Genomic DNA, 23,189 nt, shown 5'->3' on the forward strand with positions numbered 1-23,189 from the left:
CTCCAGTCTTTCATCTGTCCCAGGGGCCAGGATATAAAAGTGATAACAGAAAAAGAGATTCAAGAAGAAGAGGATGGGGAAAAACGAAGAGGTCAGGTTAGGAGGACTGAGGAAAGGTTATTGAGTATGGTTATAACTTTCAGATGATAAAGAATTATTTATTTTATTTTTTTTGGTACCAGGGATTGAACCCAGGTGCGCTTAACCACTGAGCCACATTCTCAGCACCACCACCTCCCTTTTTTTTTTAAATTTTGACACAGGGTCTCTCTAAATTGCTTAGGGCCTCACTAAGTTGTTGAGGCTGACTTTGAACTTTTGATTCTCCTGCCTCAGCCTTCTGAGCCACTGGGATTGTAGGTGTGTGTCATGATGCCCAGCTATGATGATGGGATTTTGTCCAACAGCTACGAGAGGCCAAGTGGCAGGCAGCTCAGGAACAAATATTAAGTGGTAAGGAAGGGTAGAACAATCATTTCAGAACAATCATTTCAGAAGGTGGGCAATTAAAGGGCAGGAAGCTACTATATATTGTTTTTGTTTGGGGGCATTGCTGGGGATTGAACCCCAAAGTGCTATATCACTGAGATATATCCTCAGCCGTTTTATTTTCTGAGACAAGGTCTAAGTTACTGAGGCTGGGTCCGGATTTGCCATCCTCCTCCTTCAGCTTCCTGAGTTGCTTGGATTACAGGACAGGCCTATACCACCTCACCCAGCTATATATTATTTAGAGATTAGTATATATGCAGCAAAAGTACAAAAACTAGTAATGAAAAGTATATTAGACTTTATATGTGTTCACATATATGTGTATATAAATATGTGTAGATTTATGTACATGTACATAATGGAGCATATTTCAATGGTTCACAATACTAATTAACAAATCTCAGACTCTCACAGTGAACAAATATATAAGTATATATGCACAAATATCCATTAATATATACACATATGTGTGTATACATATGTGTGTATATATTTACACACATTATATATAATATGTGTATATATTAATATATATGTAATTATATATATAATATGTGTATATATTATAATATGTGTAAAATTGTAACTGTGCAAAAAGTGTATGAGGAAAAAATTTAGCATTTAGGATGATCTGAGGCCCAAGTTTTTAAATGAACTACCATTCAAGATTGAAGAAAAAGATAATCTCAGAAAGCTCTTTGCCTGGAGTACTGTGAGTAGGACAAGAAATTAAAAAAAAATGACAGAGATTTTCAGTCATTTCAAGAGAAATATGAAACCAAGGTCAATAGCCATTAAGGATTAGATACAAAAAGAATCCTCTAAGAGGAGGAAAAATTGAAAATTTCTCCCTTACTAGCAAAAAAGCAACACAATGGCAAAGCACATGATGTGGAGAGATTTGGGCTCACATTCACAAATCAGGAGAAGAGCATATGGCTACGTGAGGTGCTCTGAGCTGCTGAAGACCAGACAACTAAGGACCAAGGAGGTGGAGTACTTTCCACAAAATAACAGAGTCAGCACTTCCCACATGTATTTGACCAAAGGACACCCTTCCCACTTTGTATTGGGGTGCCAAGAATCAAACCTAGGCCTTCTCATATGCTAAGTGAAGGTTCTACCACTCAGGTATATCCCAGACCTGAAAAGACACTTTATTTTTGCACCAGGAATTGAACCCAGGGGTGCTTCACCATTGAGACGCATCCCCAGCTCATTTTTATATTTTATTTAGAGATAGGGTCTCACTGAGTTGCTTAGGGCCTCACCAAGTTGCTGAGGCTGGCTTTGAACTTGAGATTCTCCTGCCTTGGCCTCTTGCACCATTGGAATTACAGGTGTGCACCACTGCATCTACTGAAGGGACACTCTTAAAATTAGTGTGGCTGGAATGTTCCACCAGGAGCTCAAGATATAATGTTCAGTTGAATTAAAATAGACAATTAAATAACAAAAATGTTTTAATGGCAAACTAATTGCCCCCAAAACTATCATGATTAGATTCATGTGGTTTAAAATTATTATGAGGCATCAAAATACCTAAAAGATTGGATTATTTTATTTTATTAAGAAAAAGATTATAAAGTTCAGATATCTTATATTTTTATACAAGATGTTGTATTGTCATAATATATGACAGACAAGAAGCAATGATTGACTAGATATGGTGGTGCAGATCTGTAATCCCAGCTACTAGGAAGACTGGCAGAAGGATCACAAGTTTGAGGCCAGCCTCAGCAACTTAGCAAGATCCTATCTCAAAAAAAAAAAAAAAAAAAAAAAAAAAAGAAAAAAGAAAAGAAAATAGGACAGGGGATGGTTCAGTGATAAAGCACCACTAGGTTCCATCCCAAGTACCCTTCCTCCACAAAAAAATAAAATGTTTAAAAATGAAAACAGTGCTTTGGTGTCTTCTCAGCACACCCACATACACAGACACACAGACACACAGACACACACACACACACACACACACACACTCACATGCACACACATTTTTTTCCATGCTGGGGATCAAACCTAGGGCCTCACACATGCTAAGCAAGCACTCTACCACTGAGCTACTCATCTAGCCCCACGTATTTTCTTAATATTATAAACAATTATGAATTTCATATCATAAAAGTTATTCAACAGGGCTGGGATTGTGGCTCAGTGGTAGAGCATCTCCATAGCACGTGTGAGGCACTGGGTTTGATCTTCAGCATCACATAAATAATACTAATAATAAAGAAATAAAATTAAAACATGCTGTCCATCTACAACTACAAAAGTCATTCAACAAAGATCTAATGAGCACCTACTATGTGCCAAGCACTTGCTAGGAGCTATAGATACGTGATGAACAAAACAGATAGAAAACTCTGTTCACACAGAGCTTATACTCTACTAGGAAGAGACAAACATTAAACAAAATATAAAGGTAATAAGTGCTATGGTAATAGATACAACAGGGAAGGGGATTTTAGGGTGTGGAAACGGGGATTCTAGGATGTGGAAATGGGTTGCAATTTTAAATAGGATGTTCACTCATGTAAAGTGGCATTTGAGCAAAGATTGAAAGGAGGGGTGAGAAGGAGCCATATAGCTCTCTGGAGTAACAGCATTCCAGACAGGGAGGACAGCAAGTGCAAATGCCTGGAGGCTAGAGCATGCCTGGCGTATTTGATAAAGAGCAAGGAAGCTGGTAAGCTTGATGTGAATAAGCTGGAGGGAAGGAGAGGAGGGCACAGAGACCACTGGAGGTGCAACTATTGAAAGGACTTTAGCTTTTCTTGGTACTGGGATTGAACCCAGGGGCACTTAACCACTGAGCCATATCCCCAATCTTTTATATTTTATTTAAAGACAGGGTCTTGCTGAGTTGCTTAAGGCCTCACTCAGTTGATGAGACTGGCTTTGATGAGACTAAGCCTCCTGCCTCAGCCTCCCAAGCTGCTGGGGTTACAGGCGTGTGCCACTGCACCTAGCAAACTTTAGTTTTTACTGATTGAAATGGGGAGCCAGTGGAGAGTTTTGAGCAGATTGTTATGATCCTTCATTTTAAGAGATCACTCTGGCTGGCTCTGTTGTAAACACATCAAAGGGGCAAGGCTGCTTGCAAATAAGGAGACTATTAGGAGGCTGGTACCGTCTCAGTAAAAAATGGTGGTGCTTTGGTCCCTGGTATTAGTGGAGGTGGTGAGAAGTGGTCTTGTATTTTGAAGGGAGAAACACCAAGATTTGTTGATGATTTGGATTCAGGAGGTGAAAGAGTATGGGGGCTCCAATGTTTGGGGCATAATCAAGTGGAAAAAATGACTGGCCATTAACTGAGATGTAGAAGCCTCTAGAAGGGGATCTTAGGGAAGATGAGCAACTTTGTTTCAAACATTATCAGTTTGAGATGCCTATACTAAAAGTGGGTAGGGCAGTTGAGTAAATGGTTAGATTGGATGAGTCTGCAGTTCAGTGGAGAGATCTGAGCTGGAGGAATAAATTTGGAAGTTGTCAACATATAGACATGTGTTGTTTGATACAGTAGCTGCCAGCCACATGTCTCTATTGAGCACTTGAAGCATGGTTAGTCTGAATTGAGATATGCTATAAATGTAAAATACTCACCTGATTTTAAATACTTCATACAGGAAAAAAAAGGAAAATGAAATGTCTCATTACTAATTTTTTATTGATTGTATGTCAAAATTATAATATTTTGGACATATTAGGTTAAAGAAAACATATTATTAAAATCAATAGCAGTTCAGGAGGCCAAAGCAGGAGGATCAAGAGTTCAAAGCCAGCCTCAGCAACTTAGAAAGTCCCTAAGCAATTCAGCGACACCTGTCTTTAAATAAAAAATAAAAAGGGCTGGGGATGTGGCTCAGTGGTTAAGCACCTCTGGTATCAAAAAAAATATTAATATCACATTAATATTATTTCTTTTTACTTTTTGAATGTGGTTACTAGAATATTTAAAATACATATGTAGCACACATCTTATTTCTATCAGACTGCACTGACATAGGTGGTATATAAAGCCATAAACACTGGATAAGATCACCAAGGAAATGAGAGGAGTAGTTAAAGAAAATATCTAAAGATTAAGCCTCATTGACAAGATACACACACACACAAACACCCACTCTCATACACTCAACTTTATTGAGCTATAATTGTAAGCAAGAAAGCACACTCATTCTCTCTATATATGCATTTAACCTTCACCCCACTGTATTTTAAGTGCAACTTAATATAAACCACATTGAACAAATTAATTGGAACAAAGAGAGGAACACAAATACCCTGTTTTACAATATTTAGGTACTCTTTAATTCAGCTGTTTGTTTCAGAAATCATTATTATTTCATTCTAGATGACTCACCTCCTGAATTTTGAGAGATCAAAGGCTCTAATCATTTACATTTGCTTTTAATTATTCCATGTCTTTGTTAGATTTGAGTCTCATAAACCCAGGTTTTGTTTGCTGATGACTTTTCTTTCAACTAAATATTCCTAGAGAATGAAGACAATGAGCTTCCATAGCACAGGGCCACTTGTATATGGCTCCACAGCTCCAGAGGGGTGGCATTCACATAGTCTATGATGCAATTACGGTTCTCTAGAATTGTTCAATGTGGCAGTCCACGTGGTATGTATGTTGATTACATAATTCTGAATAATGTCACAGGAGAAAAATATATTTCAGTATGAAATTGAGTTGGTAAGTGCTGGATATGCATTAATTTTCTGATTATCATGTTTTTATTCTCCTGGTGATCTTTTGTGAAGTTCTAGTACTTATTGAGCACAGAAAGCACCCCATTTAAAAAGCCAGATTATTACAAAATAACAACTATATGAATGTTCCCTTAGATCTCATTGTCCTTAACACTTTCTGGCTTCCTTAGCAATCTTTCCCCATCCCATCCACTCCACACCAGCATACATAAACAGTTGGTCAGGGCATGATTAAGTTGAAGACTTTCAGAGGAAGAAAATTTGTGAATATGGACCATATAGATCATATTATTACCATTTAATAAGCACAACTCCTCTCTTTACTTTTTACTATACAATTTTTGTTTGTTTTTGCCTTCTGGACATGAACCCAGGGCCTCATGTATGCCAGGCAAGTGAGCTACCACTGAACCACATTCCTGGTCCATCATCACAAAATTTTTTATGTATAATATATACAAGCAGAAAGTATAGTTTAATTAATCCTCAGGTACTGATCATCCAGCTCCAATAATTATTGAGTTTTGTATATTTGGGTTATAGAATTGAACTCAGGAGTGGTCTGCCCCTGAGCAACATCCCAAGCCCTTTTTATTTTTTATTTTGTGGCAAAGTCTCACTAAGTTGGCCAGGCTGGCCTTGAGATCCTCCTGCCTTAGCCTCCCAAGAATCTGGAGTTATAGGTATACACCACCATGCTAAGTGATTTCTTTTCTACATTTGTTAAATAGCTTGGATTTTTATCGCAAATTTACCTGCCACATTAACACTATCCTAATTGAACTCAAGATACAAGTATTAGAAACGTCATTGAACCCTTTGACCTAGAAATTCCACTTGATGAATCCATGCCAATAAAACCTCTCACCTGTAAACAGAGATACCTATATAAGGATTACTATTGCATTCACTGTATCTAATAGTAAAATATTAGAGACAATCTAAATGTCCATCTGTAGGGGACTGATTTATCCTAAGTCTCTAGACCAGTGCCTGGCACATAGTAGGTACTTTAAAAATATTTGTTCAGGGAATGACAACAAACTAATCAACATGATTCATTCAAGCTAAGGAATTCTCTTCTGCTATTAAGATAAACAAGGTATGGGCTGGGGATGTGGCTTAAGCGGTAGTGTGCTCACCTGGCAAGTGCCGGGCGCTGGGTTCGATCCTCAGCACCACATAAAAATAAAATAAAGATGTTGTGTCCACCGAAAAATGAATATTAAAAGAATTCTCTCTTTAAAAAAAAGATAAATGAGGTATATATGTGCGTACTTACATTGAAAAAATTCTGAAAGATATCAATTGGTAAAAATAAGTTGCAGAACAGTTCTACTTATGAAAAAATATCTGTGCATGTATATCCCTATATATGAACTAATAGTGGGGATCTCATGGTGGGAAGTGGAAGTGGGATATAAAGGGACTTTTACATTTTATCATCTAAATGGGACTACAGGTGCATGCCATCATAAATGGCAACAGTTTTTATATTTACATATGTGTTACTTTAAACAAAATTACAAATTTAGTTCTCCAGTTACATGAACCACATTTCATGTGCTCAATAGCCAGATTTGGCTAGTGCCTGTTCTGTTGGACAGGGAAGACCTAAAACAATGCCCAGCACAAAAGGGTCACTCGATACAAATTGTGTGAAGCTTTTCCAATGAGAACATAGTCATGATTATGTGAATGAGACAGATAAAACAGAAGCAACAGAAAAATGACAAATGTTGGCCAGATATACAAGAATTGGAACCTTTGTACATTGCTGGTGGGAATATAAAATAGTGCAGCTGCTGCGGAAAACAGTTTAGCAGTTCCTCAGAAAGTTAAGTATAGAATTACCATATGATCTAGCAATTCTACTTCTAGGTACATATCCAAATGAAAACATATGTTCACACAGAAACTTGTATATGAATGTTTATAGTAGCATTATTCATACTAGCCAAAAGGTGGAAATGACCCAAATGTCCATCAGTGGATAAACAGAAAAATAAAATTAATATATCTATGTGATGGGACACTAAAGCCATAAATAGGAATGCATTACTGATACATGCAGTGACTTAATAAATCTCCAAAACATGTTAAATGAAAGAAGCCAGGCACACAAAAAAATCAAACATGGGGCTGGAGATGTAATTCAGTGATAACTTACCTAGCATGCCTGTGGCCCTGGGTTCAATCCCCAGTACCATGAAAAAAAATCAAATGTGATTTCTTTTATATGAAATATCCAATATAGGCAAATCTATAGAGAAAGAGAGCAGATTGGTAGTTGCCATGGGGAGATGGGAAAATGGGAGTAATTTCTTAAAAATTACTTCAGATACAGGTATTCTTTTGGGGGGATGAGAAACCTTTTTTTTTGTGGGGCTGGGGATTGAACCCAGGTCCTTGGACATGCAAGGCAAGTACTTTGCCAACTGAGCTATATCCCCAGCTTAAGAAGCTTTTAAACTAGAGAGATGTAGTGGTTGCATATCATTTTGAATGCATTAGGTGCAATGGAATTATACACTTTAAAATGGTTAATTGTTCTTTGTGCAAATTTCAGCTTAATAAAAATGTATGGCAAGAAATGGATGTTGTGATAGCAGTTGAAATGAGATTAGCAAAAAGCCAATAGTTGCCAAGTATGGTAATTCACACTTGTAATCTCAGCAATTTAGGGTGGTTGAGGCAAGAGGATCACAAGTTTGAGGTCAGCCTCAACAATTTAGGGAAATCCTGTCACAATAAAAAATAAAATAAAATAAAGAGGGCTGAGGATGTAGCCCAGTGATAGAGCTGGGCTCAATCTCTGGTAGAGAGATAGGGAAAGGAAGAAGAAAGGAAAAGAAAGAAAAAAAGGAAGGAAGGAAGGAAGAAGAAAAAAGATAGGCAAGAAATCACTCAATAAAATGTCCTCCTGGAGGCTATAGAATTGCCCCTACAGTTTCTCTTTGCTGTATGAGTGTAGTCATGTTCAGATCCTCATTCCTTGATGTCCAGCTAAAATGTCCCCTCCTTCAGGAAGCCTTCCAAAAATTCTAATTGGATATGATCTCTCTTGCCTCTCTCTTTACCTTGAGTATTGTCCTTATCACATACTATCTTGTATCACATATATATTCTCTGTCTCTTTTGTAGCAGGGATTGAACCCAGGGGCACTTAACCACTGAGCCACATCTGCAGCCCCCTTTTTAAAAAACATTTATTTTTTAGTTGTAGTTGGACACAATACCTTTATTTTGTTTATTTTTTTTTGATCCAATCCAGGGCCTCACACACGATAGGCAAGTGCTCTACTGCTGAGCCATACACCCATCCCTCCAGCACTTTTTATTTTGTAATTTGAGACAGGACCTTACTAAAATTGCTGAGGCTGGCCTTGAATTAGGGATACTCTTGCCTCAGCCTCCGGAGTCACTGAGATTATAGGCATGGGCCACAATACCCTACTATAAATACATTCCCTTGTGTACTTCATTTATTTCCTGAAGGGGATGGATGGTGTCTTTAATTCATATTCATTCTCCCTCAGTGCAGAACACCATGCTCAATGTTGATGTAATTAAACAGAAGACCTAAAGCAGAAAAAGTAAAACCTACAACTGTCGGGAATGAGCGTGGAGCCTACACAATGGCCAGATGGTGTTTGTGCACCATAAGTGTGACATATGCTTCCCATAGCTCACAAAACTTTCCAGAAAATTGCCTACTTCTTCAACTTCATCTCATATGTACCGTTCCTCTTCCTTCTATGCTCTCGCCCCATAGGCCTTTTTTTTTTCTTTCTGGTCTTTGAACACACCAAGTCTGTTCCCGATTCATTCCTGCTGCCTGCAGTGCTCTACCTGTGACTTCTTCTTTTCAAGACACAGCTCAATTTTCACCTCCTCAAAGAAGTTTTTATTGACTACATTTCTAAATTAGGTCCCCATCTCCAGTTACTCTCAGTCATATCACCTTAATTCTCTGCGTGACGTTTATCTCTTTCTGAAATGCACATGCTCATTTGTTTGCATGAGAACATAAGCTCCAGGAGACGAGGGACCTTGGCTGTCTTATTAAATGATGCCTAACTTCTTTGGTTGCAATAGAATCTAAAGATGCTTTTGGCTGAAAGTAACAGAATATTTGACTAAAAGCAGTATAAAATACAAGGATTTATTTTCCTCACATGAAAAGGAATTCAGAGGTAGGCAGTACTAGGGTTGGTTCAATACTGTCAGATTCTGGATTGGCATCTCTTTAAGATTGTCTTGTTCTTCCCTTGTGGTTCCAATATGGCTGCCCAGGGCCCAGGCTCCACAAGGAAACACCTGTCTCAGGAAGAATGGTAGGCAGAGTTCTCCTTCCTCATCTCTTTTCACCAAGGCAGAAAAAATTTTCCAGGATCCCTCCTTTCAACCATTGATCTTATATCCCATTGGCCTAAACTGAGTGGAAGTCCATGCTATCCCACTAATTAAGGAGCCTGAGAATATCATGCTTTTTTTTTTTCCCGGTTATGATTTATAGAACCTGCAGCTGGGCCTCTGTTCCCTAAAACCCATGACTCTGCCTTGTACCTGAAGCATTAAATTTGGGCTCATATATATTATGGCTGTTGTGGAGGTCACTCCAAGTACAACCCACACAGGCATTCCTGGAACAGAGAGCATGAATTTATGCTGATGTACCTGTATGCAACAATTAAATTTTACATGTGCATGCACACAGTACAATGCCATGATTTATGACACAATACCTTTGCTTTTAGAGGACTTCTAGGTCTCAGGTCCTCTAGGACCCTTCTTCCATCTGTGCTTTATTGGGACTAACCGTGATGGCTGCTGAACAGGCTTGCTGCTAAGAGACTTGGCAGCATTTTTGGGGTTCACAGAAAGCATCACGCATATTCTTGTTTCCATAACGAAGTTCCCTATGTAGGTGCTACTGTTTGCTCTTTGAAGTTGGGGAAAGTGGGTGAAGTGCCATATGGGCAATAGTAGGAATCCTCTCAGAGGGATGCTTGGCTCCCTATATTAGCAGTCATTTTCAAACTCAACAAATGAAGTAACCAAATAGAAAACTGCCAGATCAGTGGGGCACTCGGGGAAGTTTTATGGAGTACTTCAAGATTCCAGTCCTTATTTCTGTCTTAAGCATGTGTGTTTTACACCTAGTCAGATGTTCTTTGATTCTTGGAAAAACAATTTCTTGGAAGCTGGTGAGGATAAGAAAAGGAGTAGGAAATGGAAAGTGGTTGTTTCAGTGCACAAGCAAAAGCTTCCACAAGATTGGTAAATCCTTGTAGCAGATTAAAAGCCCAGGCCTTGGCCTTTCCAGTGCCACTGTACCCAGCTTCTGGAGCAGTAACTGCTGGACTACACCACCTGCCACTAGCTCAGGCCCCACAACCCAACTCTCTCTCGCCTGGGCGAGAGGGTGCTACCACAGAGGGTCACACTTCCCAAAGCCTGCTTCTTTCCCTGGGGTTGCTCCGGTAAGGTGGACGCCTGGGAAAGAAAACGGTGTGGTTGCGAAGAAGGACCCAGGCGAACCTCTCAGACCAGAAAACGCGCTCTCTCTCCTTCGACATCTGCGCGACCCTACCCCAGCGGAGCACACAATAGGCGGCTGCTCCACGTTGTTTCCCAGCCCCTCGCCGCAAGGGCCCTGGGGGCTTGCGGGGTGGGGGAAGTGAGGGTCCTCCAGCCCTCCGGTTGGCACGGAGTCTCAGGGAAGGGAGGGAGCCCAGGGGTAGGGCACGCCCGAGTCTGGGAGACAGTTCATCACACCCCTCCGACTTCCCTTTAGCCCCACACACTCGAAAAAAGAAGCAGTCTCATCTAGCCTCCCGGATGCGGCTGCACCAGCAACATCAGCTGCGGGCGGAGCCCGAGTGGTTGCCACTTCCCCCCCCTCTTCCCTCGTGACCCTCGCCCCCACCTCTAGGACTCCCTCCCCCTCCACACACCCTTCCCCTCCAGACACACCCTCCTTCTTAGGCTGCTGGAGAGCGGAGCCTGTGCTCTTGAGGGGAGGGAGCTGCCGCCGCCGCGGGGCAGGACAGTGAGAGAGCCAGGCGAGCGAGAAAAGAAGAGAAGGAGGGAACGAGGGAGGAGCAGCGGGTGGGAGGGAGGAGCTGAGGAAGCCGCGCTGCCACCGAGCTGAGAGGTGGCCGGCCGGCGTGTAAACACAGGGAGCAGCAGCGCCCGCGGCCGCCCCGGCCCGGGGCAGTGAGTACGCCCGCCGGAGGAGACTCGCCCGCCGCCTCTGCCATGGCCGAAGTGCGCAAATTCACCAAGCGGCTCAGCAAGCCGGGCACGGCGGCTGAGCTCCGGCAGAGCGTGTCGGAGGCCGTGCGGGGCTCAGTGGTGCTGGTGAGTGACCGAGGGACTGGGCGTCCCGGGCGACGCGCTCCTTTTGGGAGCCACGCTGTGCTTCCCGCGCGCGGGGCCCGGGGTAGGACAGACGCTGCGGCGGCAGCCGGGTGCGCTGAGAGCTCTTTTTCCGCGCCAGTAAGTTTTCCCACCGGCTGCCGCTTGCTGGGGTCCGAGTCCCTGGCGCCTGCTGACAGCGCTCGAGCTGCCCTGCGCGGCTGAGGCGTGCGCCGGGATGGAAGCCGACGGGCAAAGCCCGGCTTGGACGGTTGCGGGGGAAGCGCGGGCTTCCAGCTTGGGTTGGGGCCTGGGGTATGAACTGGAGAGCGGACCTCGCGCTGCCCTGCACCCAGCACAAAGAGCTGAGGACGAGGGCCACGGTGAGATCCTGAAATCCTCTAGAGAGCACCTGAGGCAGCTGAGGCGGAAGGATGCGATGAGCCTTTTACACATACACTCTCTCGCGCGCACACGCACACCGTGTGTACACACAAAAAAAGAACCCCACCCAAAAAGCCCCGGGCGCCCAAGCTCTGACTGGCGGTGAGAACAGAGGAAGCAGAGCGACTTCCTCCTGCTACTGAGGGAGAGAGGGTGGTGATGGGTGAAGGGGTGCTGCCGCCGCGGAGAGAGTGGATTGAAAACAACGGGGTTCGGTGGGCGAGTGGGCGCGGGCTCAGTCTCCGCTGCTTGAGGGTGTCCCCTGAGACCCGCGAGCGCTACAGAGGCAAGGGGACACGGTTTTAGAGGAAATTGGAGTGTGCCAGTCCAAGGATGTAGGACCTGGTGTCAGACCTACCGCTATGGGCTGGAGGTGTTTTCTAGGCGGCAGGGCTGGGGGATGGGGATTGGAGAACGCGCTGACCCCCTGGGAGCCCTCCCAGCGAACCCTCAGCCTCATCCGGATTGTTTGACTCCAGAGGGAAGCCGAAGGTGCTAAGGGGCACTTTCTCCTCTTTTCAAGACACTCGTGGCCAATTTCCTGGACTAGCGAACAAACCCTAAAATAAGCAATCGGACTGGTTAATTAGCCTGTGTTTTGTTACTTTGTTTTTGTTATTTTGGGTTTTTTGTTTGCTTGTTTTTGTCTCTAATCTCTCAATCTTAGTATGTCCTTTGCTGTGTTTAAATTTCATCATTTAGGAGAGTTTTTTTTTTTTTTAACACAACTTGTCGCGGGAAGGGAACTTCACAGCTTTTCCTTGTAATTTCTCTGTTGATCTTGTAGAATCAGCAATAAAACCAACATTAAAGGGAGGCCAGGGGCCTGATCCCAACAGTGGAGAAAGTTGACATTAGTGGGAGTTCTGGAGGAGGATCAAAGGCAAAATATGTACCTTTGAGATAAAAATCTGATCCCTAATAGCTACAACTGTGCAAAGCCAAGTGACTTTAAAGAAATCTCTTTATCATGGCTGGACCCTTGAAAGTTTAATCCTGCTGTTTAGTGAAGCTAAACCCAGACCTTTAATGTTGTTTTAATGGATTTGTCTTATTGTGTACTTCACTCAGATTTTGGAGTGAGGACCTGTTGAGGTCAGATCCAAACCTAGCTTGTCATCACAACCAGTTTTGAGAAGAAGACAAGCTGTGTGCAGGGCACTTATACCAGTGCTCTCATCTTTGGTGATTATTAACAAGTGATTCAATCTGCCTAGCATAGGGAATGCTTTCCTAAATTCAGAAAGAAAGAAAACTTTCTCTGAGCAGGGGTGCCTAGCCACATCATGTGAAGGGAACTGTGCAGTGGGCAACTGTGGTCTCAAAAGGATAAATGGGACACCACAAACCTCCCCTGGGAAATGACCAATGTTTGACCTTCCATCTTCAGCGGCAAAAAGTTAACATTCTCTCCCAGATTTTTAGTTTTTAAAAAGAATTTTGTGCAGCACAGGTGCTGTGCTCCTTCTTAACCACTGGAAAAACTGTTAATGAGAGGACACTCTTCTTGAAGCTATTGCCAGTGGCCATGTTTCCTCATCAGCCTAGCTAACTTGGGACCAAGTCCACTGATTTTTTTTTTTTTTTAACATTTATACTAGACCATACAGAGGAATGACATTTATGCATTACTTTATATGTGACCCACAGTGAGATTTTGGGAGTGGTGAGAACAGATTCTATGAATGTAAATATTCATTGAGCCCCTACTATGTGCAAGTCACAATGCTAGCTAGATATCCTGTAATTGCAAGGGAATGTGGATGGCATTTTCTTCATTTATTTTCATTAGTTCCAATGTGGGGTGTGTGTGTTTGTCAAGCAGACACACAGATTATGCCCAAGAATCAATTTTAGGTTCTTCCTAGCACCACTGTGAATGCTATTTGAAAGCAGTGCAGTCAATTAAGGAAAAATAAGGAAACAACCTGAAATGGAGTGTACACTCTTAAATGATTCTCTCTCTTCCTCTCTGTCCTTTCTCCAACTCTCTCCCTGCTTTTCTGACACAAAGAGCCCTTAACCAAAGTTCATAAAGGCAAGGGTGGCTGGAGAGCAAGGCGACCATGTTGCAGCTGCCTTGGTAACTTCTGGCTCTTTTCTGATTTAAGCCTCAAGTGTTTATTAAGGGACAGCTGAGGTAGGATTTACACTTGCTGCTATAAACCCAAGATACTAATGTTAGAACTTCAATGTGAGTCCCGAGTCATTAGCACAGCAGGTCAAGCTTTCCTCTGGTGTATCTCTCTTGTTAGAACTGGAAAACCCACCAAGCTGCACAAATATACAGTATTTCCGGTGTAGATTTTTTTTTTTTTTTTACAGTTACACTCTTGTTGGCATGTTGCTAACTAACATCATTCAGTTTTGTTCACTGTTCGAAAAATTTATAAGGACTAGGCCCAGGCTATATATAGCATGTTGTTGTGCATTCAAACCCTCATTTAGTTATTAGTACTTTCACGAATCTATTAACCACATAATGAAGCACACAGAAAAGAGAGGCTGTTTTGCTGCTTCATTTTCCTGTAAATTCAGCATTTTTATGAAGGTCAGTTTTAATCCAGGGAAAGAGATAATTACAGAATCGCTATTTCTCGAGGGGCTTGGGAAGGAACATTATAACGTGCAAGTGTTAATTGAGAAGTGTTTGCATGTATACCTGTTTAAAATGCAGAGTTGTAATGGTGCTCTTGTTATAATTCAGGATATAGTTGTTTGTGCCTCAAGGGGAACAAAGACATTTGATAAACCTGTTGTATTCTAGATGCTTTTAAGAGGAGCCTTGTGTCAGCCTGGGAAAGTCACCTAGTAGGTGTTTAAATAGTGGCTGCGGCAGTTTACCCTCAATTCCTTCGGCACCAAAGGATCAGGAAAGATGTTACCAGTTGTAGCCCCTTGAGGCAGGGTAGCTGTACGCATCCGTCCCTGACCGGCATCAGCCAGATTTCATTCTTGAGAGAAGCTCTTCAGAACAGAGAATAGCTGAAAAGGGTCCGCAGCTGTTGACTGCCTCCCACCCGCCAATCACAACTACCTTGCACAGAACACTTGTTATTTTTGAATTCTGGGAAGCATTGAAAATGCAGCAGCTCCCATGATCCCACTTCCCAGGAGGATTTGTGGAAAGTACTTAATATAGGACAAAACCCACAGCCTCATTTGTAAGGTGGTGAGAACATATATTGTGGAATAAAGTCAGTCTCAACTTGGGCGGTTTTTAAAATTTTTTTTTGCAGTGCTGGTGATTGAACCCAGAGCCTTCTGTGCATGCTTTACTGCTGAGCTCCCCCCACACTCCCAGATCAACATGGGCTTCTTGACCAAGCCTTTCCAGTCCAGAGACTTATGAGGAAAATTAAGTGTTGGCAACCAAACATAACATTTTGTCTCATTACTCCTTTTGTTGGCTTCTCTAGATTAGAAGGGCCTGGAGCTAGCCAGTGCCAGAAGGATCTGTCCAAAGGACCTGGGCAGTTTGCTGTGAAATGGGACCCTTTTTTTTTTTTTTTTTTTTTGGTATGGAGGATTGAACCCAGGGGCGCTTAACCACTTAGCCACATGCCCAGCCCTTTTTTAATGTTTTAATTCAAGACTGGATCTCCCTCGTTGCTAGGGCCTTGCTAAATTGGGGCTGGCTTTGAACTTGCAATCCTACTGTCTTAGCCTCCCCAGTCACTTGGGATTACAGGCATGCACCACCACGCCCAGCTCAGAGGCCTTGCTGAACCTTTATACTTAAACACCAAATAGAAGAATTTATTTTCTTAGACTAACATGTGAAAAGATTCTTTGGATTGAGTGTTTTCCTATTCTTATCACCAGTACAACTTTAAATTTTTTAAAAAAATATTTATTTTTTAGTTTTAGGTGGACACAATATTTTTATTTTATTTTTATATGGTGCTGAGAATTGTACCCAGTGCCTCACGCAGGCTAGGCGAGTGCACTACCACTTGAGCCACATCCCCAGCCCCATAAATTTTTTATTGCTTTTTCACATACTAAATGCATATTTATTTTATTTTATTTTATTTTTATTTATTTTTTTTAAAGAGAGAGTGAGAGAGGATAGAGGAGAGAGAGAATTATTAATATTTATTTTTTAGTTCTCGGCGGACACAACATCTTTGTTGGTATGTTGTGGTGAGGATCGAACCCGGGCTGCACGCATGCCAGGCGAGCGCGCTACCGCTTGAGCCACATCCCCAGCCCGCATATTTATTTTAGAAAAATTCAAAAAACAAAAGACTAAATCATCCCTATCTCATTAATCAGAAGGAACTGTTGATGTTCTAGTGTATATGTTTCATGAGTCTGTATACATATGAAAATATATAAACTGAAACAAATATACAAAACTTAAATCAGTTTTTCACCTATTAATATCTTTTTTTAATATTTATTTTTTTAGTTTTAGGTGGACACAATATCTTTATTTTACATTTATGTGGTGCTGAGGATCAAACCCAGTGCCTCATGCATGGTAGGCGAGCACTCTACTACTGAGCCACAACCCCAGCTCCAGCTTATTAATATCTTATAAACATTTTTCATGTTAGTAAATATAAATTTACATAATAATGTTTAGCAACACTGTTAAGAAATCCATCATGGGTATACTGTAGATCAGTCACCCTTTATTGTTATATATTTTGATAGTCTCTAATTTTTTGCTGAATGTGAGCTGTCCAATACCTTAGCTATTGGAAACATATGACTATTATTTAAATTTAAATTAATTAAAATCAGTTCCTAAATCATACTTGCTGCAGTCCAAGTGCTCTATGTGTGGCTACCATATTGGACAGTGCAGGTATGGAGCATTTCCATCATTGCAGAACGTTCTCTTGGACCATGCTGCTCTAAACACTGAGTGAACATCTTTAAGAAGGCATTTAAAACTTGCTAGATTGGGCTGGAGGTATAGCTCAGTTGGTAGAATGCTTGCCTTGTATGCACATAAACCCTGGGTTCAATCCCCTGCACTGCCCCAAAAAACAAAAAAACAAACCTTGCTAGATTGTCTTCTTAGGATAAATTTCTATCAACCGAATTGCCTGTTCAAAGACTATATGATTTTTTTTTCTTTCTTCTTTTGGTACCAAGAATTGAACTCAGGAGGCTTAACCACTGAGTCACATCCCCAGTTGTTTAAAAAAAAAAAAAAAAATATATATATATATATATATATATATATATACACATATACATACATACATAGTTTGATACAATACCTTTATTTTATTTACTTATTTTTATGTGGTGCTGAGAATTGAACCCAGCGCCTCACACGTGCTAGGCGAGTGCTATACCGCTGAGCCACAAACCCAGCCCCCCACCCAGTGTTTTTAATTTATGTGTTTTTGTTTTGAGACAGGGTCTTGCTAAGTTTCTGAGGCTGGTTTTGAACTTGCAATCCACCTGCTTCAGCCTCCCAAGCCATTGGGATTACAGGTTTGCACCACCATGCCCAGTATGAATTTCTGATATTAAAAATTTCTCAAAAAAAAATTTCTCTTCAGGCCAGATATAGTGACACATGCCTGTAACACCATTGATTTAGGAGAGGCTGAGACAGGAGGAGTACAAGTTTGAGGTCAGCCTGGGCAACTCAGCAAGACCCTGTCTCAGAAGTATAAAGGGCTGGGGATATAGCTCACTGTTCCAATGCCCCTGGATTCAACCCCTACTACGCAAAAAATGAAGAAAAAATCCTTTTAGGGCTGGGCATGTATGCAGCTCAGTGATAGAGTGCCTGCCTTGGCATGCATGCACAAAGCCCTGGGTTCAGTTCCTAGCAAAACAAACTCACACACTCTTAAATGTACTGTTAAATTGCTCTCCAGAAAGTTGTTCCAGTGTACTACTCATTTCACTGACAGAATATGAGGGTATTCATTTTCCCTCTCCTTTGCCAACACTGGTTAGTAAGTCCTTCCTTCCTCTTCCTTCCTTCCTTTACTGCAGTGCAGGGGATTGAACCCAGGGCCTCACACATGCTAGGCAAGCACTTTGCCACTGAACTATATCCCCAGCCCATATCTTTGCACTCAGATAGGACATAAATAGTATATTGGTGTTTTAATTTGCATGTCTTTGACTAGGTAAACAGTTTTTCATATGTTGATTGGCCATTCTTATTTCTTTTGAGGATTGAAGTGAACCGTCTTACAGACTTACTTCCTTGTTCTTGATTATTGCAACAAAGGTCCTCATGCCCCAAGATTCTGTTTCACTAAGTCAGGCATGGGGCCAGGCATTTGTATTCTTTAAAACCACCCAGGTATTGTAATGTGCACAGAAACACTGATATAGACCACTCGTCCTCTCAAGGCAGGAATGTCCCCTAGACATATCTCTGATAGTGATTATTTAGCTTCTCCTTAAACACTTCCTGCCAGTTAGAGTGCTATGTTTGAAAATGCTCATGAGCTAAAATTTACTCTCTGTAAGTTCCACTACGGGCTGGGCCTAACTCTGCTGTTTGGAGACACATAGAATGTTTGCTTCCTCTTTCACATGACAACCCTTTAAATATTTGGGACAGCCATCATGTCATTTAAAAATTAACCCTTCCCAAAGCCAAAGAGCCTTCATCTCTTATTTTCATTCCTCACATGACTTGTGTTCGAGGTTCTTCATATCATGATCATTCTGTTTGGGCTCTTTTTCAAGTTTTTTTGTGTCCTACTTCAAATGTGAGAGGCAGAGTACCAGCTCAAGAGTTGGGCCTGGTGTTGAATCTGACCTCTGCCACCTACTTGCATTGTGAAGTGAGGCAAGTAACCTTATTTTTCCTTCATCTGTGAAATGGGCATATATGGTAGTACCTCCCTTGAGTTCTTGTGAGGAATAGGGAAGGTAATATGAAAAGTGTTTGATGTGTAAATGTAAAGGGTAAAAAGAGTGAGAGAGTTGGTGAAAAAAAAAAAACTGCAGTATTCTAGAAGGGCCTACCACAGAATGTTTCTTACCCATTTTGGATGTAAGCCAGGAAGTTAGGGGCTATCTATTCTCTATTTCAGTGCTTCACATGGTGCCTAGAATATAGTAGGTACTCAGTATGTGTACTATGGGAAAAACCAGGGCAATGATGTGTGGGATGTTCTCAGTGTTGGGAGAAGAGCCTGGAGGTCAGGAAACTACTTAAACATATAGTTCAGGAGGAAGATAACAAAGGCTTTAATTGAGGCATTGAGAATGGAGATAAGGGAGAAAATGTGAGAGACATTTCAGTGATAAAATCAACAGGATTTGGTGATTCTTGAAGGGGGAAGAGAAGACCTGGAGAAAAGGGGGAATGAAGATAGAGGAAGCGGAGGTGGAGTCAAGATGATTTTGAGGTTTCTTAGCTTGGGTGAACAAGAGGAAAAATGTGTTTGGTGATAGGGGAGGGGGAACAAAAATGAGCAAAGTCTATTCAAGAGAGTTGTTAAAAGCCAGATTTTCCTTAAGCAAGGCAGCAGAGACAACATTCTAGGGGAAGGCTGAGCATGTAGGGTTGTATTTTGGCAGAAGGCTGGGGTTCTTGAGGGCAAAGAAGAGTGTTCCAAGTGGAATCAGGAAAGGGTGGAAGAGCCAGGGAAGGGCCAGGGCTACATAGACCCAGAGGAGATTGCAGGGGAGATAAGTCAATTGAAGAGGCTTGCACCTTTGGGGGTGATTAGGAAATGGGAGGCAGGGCGTGGAGGAATAATCTGGAAGCCAGCCCCAGACTTCCAGTTAGAATGGTGGTGGGAAGTTAGTCCACACCCATACCGTACCAGAGCAGATCCAGCTCCCTGGGTCTGAGTAGCAATTGCATGGAGATGAGGGGCTGACCAGCCTCCTCCAGGTGCCCAGGGAGGCTAATAGAATAGTTCTTGCCCTTAAGGGACTCACAAGCCAGAAAAGATTACATACATGCAAATAACTAAAATAGACAAGATAGAAACCAGATAGGATGCTAGTGGTTCTATCTTCTGTTGGATTGTTATATCATCCCTATGGCTACCCCCACCACCCCTGCTTACCCTTTCTGTGTTTCTTTCTTTGTGTGTCTCTCTCCTGTCTTCTCTTTCTCTCCTGTGTTATCTTCTCTTTTCTCTTTCTCTCTCTCCTCTCTTCCCCCTCCCTCCCTCCCTCCCTCCCTCCCTCCCTCCCTCCCTCCCTTCCTTCCTTCCTTCCTTCCTTCCTTCCTTCCTTCCTTCCTTCCTTTCTTTTCTTTCTTTCTGATCCCTAACATTTTTCAAGACTTTGGGCCTTCCTGATTTTAACAAGGCAGGCCTTTATTAATGAACAGTTGTTATTCTCTTTTTTTTTTCCAATTGTTATTCTCTATGGTGTTTTCCACATTGATTTGACTACAGAGTCCCCTGCCCCCTCTATGGGAATGGGAAGAATTAAAGATAACATCTGACATGCTGAGATAGTCATACAAAGTGTACATGTGTAACTCCCCATGGCATTCCGTTACCTAACACTTAAGAAAATGTTGCAGTACAGTTCAAAGGAATAATTTGCCTACCTGATTTTGGTTTCTCCTAAATATAAAATTGTTGGAAAGGCATGTTGAAATTTATTTATATTTTTAAAAAGGGCTGGAGATGTGGCTCAGTGGTTAAGCACCCCTGGTTTTAATCCCCAGTACCAATATAATAATAATAATAATAATAATAATAATAATAATAATAATAATACCACCACCATGGGAAACCATGGTGAGGGAGAAGGAGCTTGAGCAGTTTCTCTTTTCTGTAAATCTTAAGGGTACTTTTAGGATACATTTTTCCTTGGCATTTAGATCTCTTGATTTGTCTTAACTTTTGTCAGGAGTACAGAGGAGTTTGTGGGTAACTTCAGTCTGTCATTTATATCAGCCTAGAACCAGATGCCTTTTGATTCCTTGTAGGGACTCACCCTGGAGGCTCCCAGAGCAGTAACTGGAGAGGGGGAAATGAACAGTCTCAGCTGCTGTTGCCTGTCAGCTCATGCTTCTTAGGGCAGAGTGGTTAAGAGCATGTGTTTCAGAAGCATGCTGCCCAGGTTCAAAGTTCAACTCAACCACTTACCAGCTGGGTAATACTGGGTCAGTTATTTAACCTTCTTGGTAACCTCCTCCTGGCCTTATTGAAAGACCTAAAAGAGTCCTTGCATTTAGAAGCACTTAGGGTAGGGTTTGGCACAATGGTAAGCATTACCATACCTAGGCTTTATGGTGGGCAGGGGAAGCCTTCTGTGTTTCAAGTCATTTTACAAAAGTAAACTGGAACAAGGGAGAAGGAACCCTTGCTTCCTTATTTCCTTGCTCCAAATCATGCTTCAAAGGGGTGAACTACATGGCTAAGCCAAGACTTGGACCCTTCCTGGAAGAATAAACTGGCAGACCCCTCTTCATTAGGTTCTTGGTAATATTCATTTCTAGTCTGATTTACTCATATTCAAAAGTGTTGCGAGTGTGAGCTAGGGCTCTGCCTCCAGACCAGTCTGATGAGTAGACTGGCAGGACTGAGTGGGGAGAGCATTCCCTGCTATACTTTGGGGTAGGTTATCCAGCCTGGGGAACCTATATGTGTACTCGTTGGCAGAAGCATTCACCTTTCTGTCTGTGGTGTATGTGAAGGAATGAATAGAGGAGAATCAGGCTCCATGTGAAAAAACAGATTTGCCAATCTTTCCTTTCCCTTTCAAACTTAACTGATATCCCTTTCACTCATTTATCCTCACTTTTAAAATCAATCGGATATTGAAATTCAAATGCCTTTAAAAATCTATTTTGGAGCTGGGTGTGGTGGCTCATGACTGTAATGCCAGCGACTTGGGAGGCTGAGGCAGGAGGATTGCAAGTACAGAGCCAGCCTCAACAACTTAGCAAGGCCCTAAACAACTCAGTGAGACCTTGTATCTAAATAAAATACAAAAAACGGCTGGGGATGTGGCTCAGTGGTTGAGTGTCCCTGGGTTCAATCCCCAGGACCACAAAAAAACAAAACAAAACAAAACAACAACAACAACAAAAAAGCAAACCCTATTTTGGAAATAATGTATTTTAGTGAAAAAATTGAAAGCTTAAAGGACTCCTAAGAAATTAATATATTTTTATATATTTATTTATTTGTGGAGCCAGGGATTGAACCCAGGAACTCATATATGCCAAGCACATCCCCTATCACTGGACTTCACCCCTTAATGTCCTTTTATATTCAGCTATTATGGTTTTGTGATAGCAGGATAAGTTCTGTTAAGAATTGTGTACAGGTTCCTGGCAGAGTCACTGCTGTGGAAAACATGCCAACTGTTCCATCTACACATGGTTTCTCTATTGTCTGTGCACAACTTTGCACAAATTTGCTATTAATGATTTCCTCCAATTTTTCTCCACTTTATTTTCATTGCCTATGGAGTTTTTCATGGGAAGTTATGTGTTCTTGCCTTTCTTTCTTTTTTTTTTTTCTTATAGTGCTGGGTACTGAACCCAGGACCTCACACATGCTAGGCAAGTGCTCTACCACTGAGCTATCCCCCCAGCCCATGTTTTTGCCTTTCTTGACAGCTTATGTCTATGTTTCAAGCTGCCAAGAAGTGTTTGAAGATATTCTGATATTCAGCTTTCCCATCACACGGCTTTCCCTAATGACTAGAAGTATTTTACTGTGTGAGATTTAACTAAGAAGTCAAGTGTTCTTCCAACTCTCTAAGACAGAATATCTTTATTTGAAGTGTCTTGGTGAAGTGTGTCAAAGGCTGGGGAATTCATTTCTATGAGATGTTTTTTAAATGATGACAAGACCTTGTGTTTTTATAGCCCCCATCTTTTTTTTTTTTTTTTAAGAGAGAGTGAGTGAGGAGAGAGAGAGAGAGGGAGAGAGTGAGGATCGAACCCGGGCCGCACGCATGCCAGGCGAGCGCGCTACCGCTTGAGCCACATCCCCAGCCCTAGCCCCCATCTTAAGAAGCATTAACAATGCTGTGATGTCTATGATCTCATATGTCTACAGGTCTCTGTTGAATACATACCACATTGTCATCACCCTCCTTCTCTAAGTGGGGAAACAGAGGCCTGGTTTTTAGTGAGGCAGGCCATAGGTCATCTGTATTTGCTAAATGACAGAACAGGTAATGAACTCCAGGTTTCTCTATTCCTTCAGAGTAAGAAGTGCTAGTATGTAAGCCAGGTTCCACAAAGA

General features: G+C 41.8%; 1 protein-coding gene across 2 annotated transcripts in view; it reads left to right on the forward strand.

Annotated features, from left to right (window-relative positions):
* Positions 1 to 11,286: 11,286 nt before the first annotated feature.
* Positions 11,287 to 23,189, forward strand: part of DOCK11 (dedicator of cytokinesis 11) — a 192,857-nt gene continuing 180,954 nt past the window's right edge. For both annotated transcript variants that reach the window (XM_081276990.1, XM_081276991.1), the window contains exon 1: positions 11,287 to 11,580. In XM_081276990.1, coding sequence (XP_081133116.1) covers positions 11,479 to 11,580 — 102 coding nt within the window. In that variant the 5' untranslated portion in view covers positions 11,287 to 11,478. The remainder of the gene's footprint in view (positions 11,581 to 23,189) is intronic.

This window comes from Spermophilus citellus (assembly GCF_964194105.1).
Source record: "Spermophilus citellus genome assembly, chromosome: X".
NCBI lineage: Eukaryota > Metazoa > Chordata > Mammalia > Rodentia > Sciuridae > Spermophilus > Spermophilus citellus.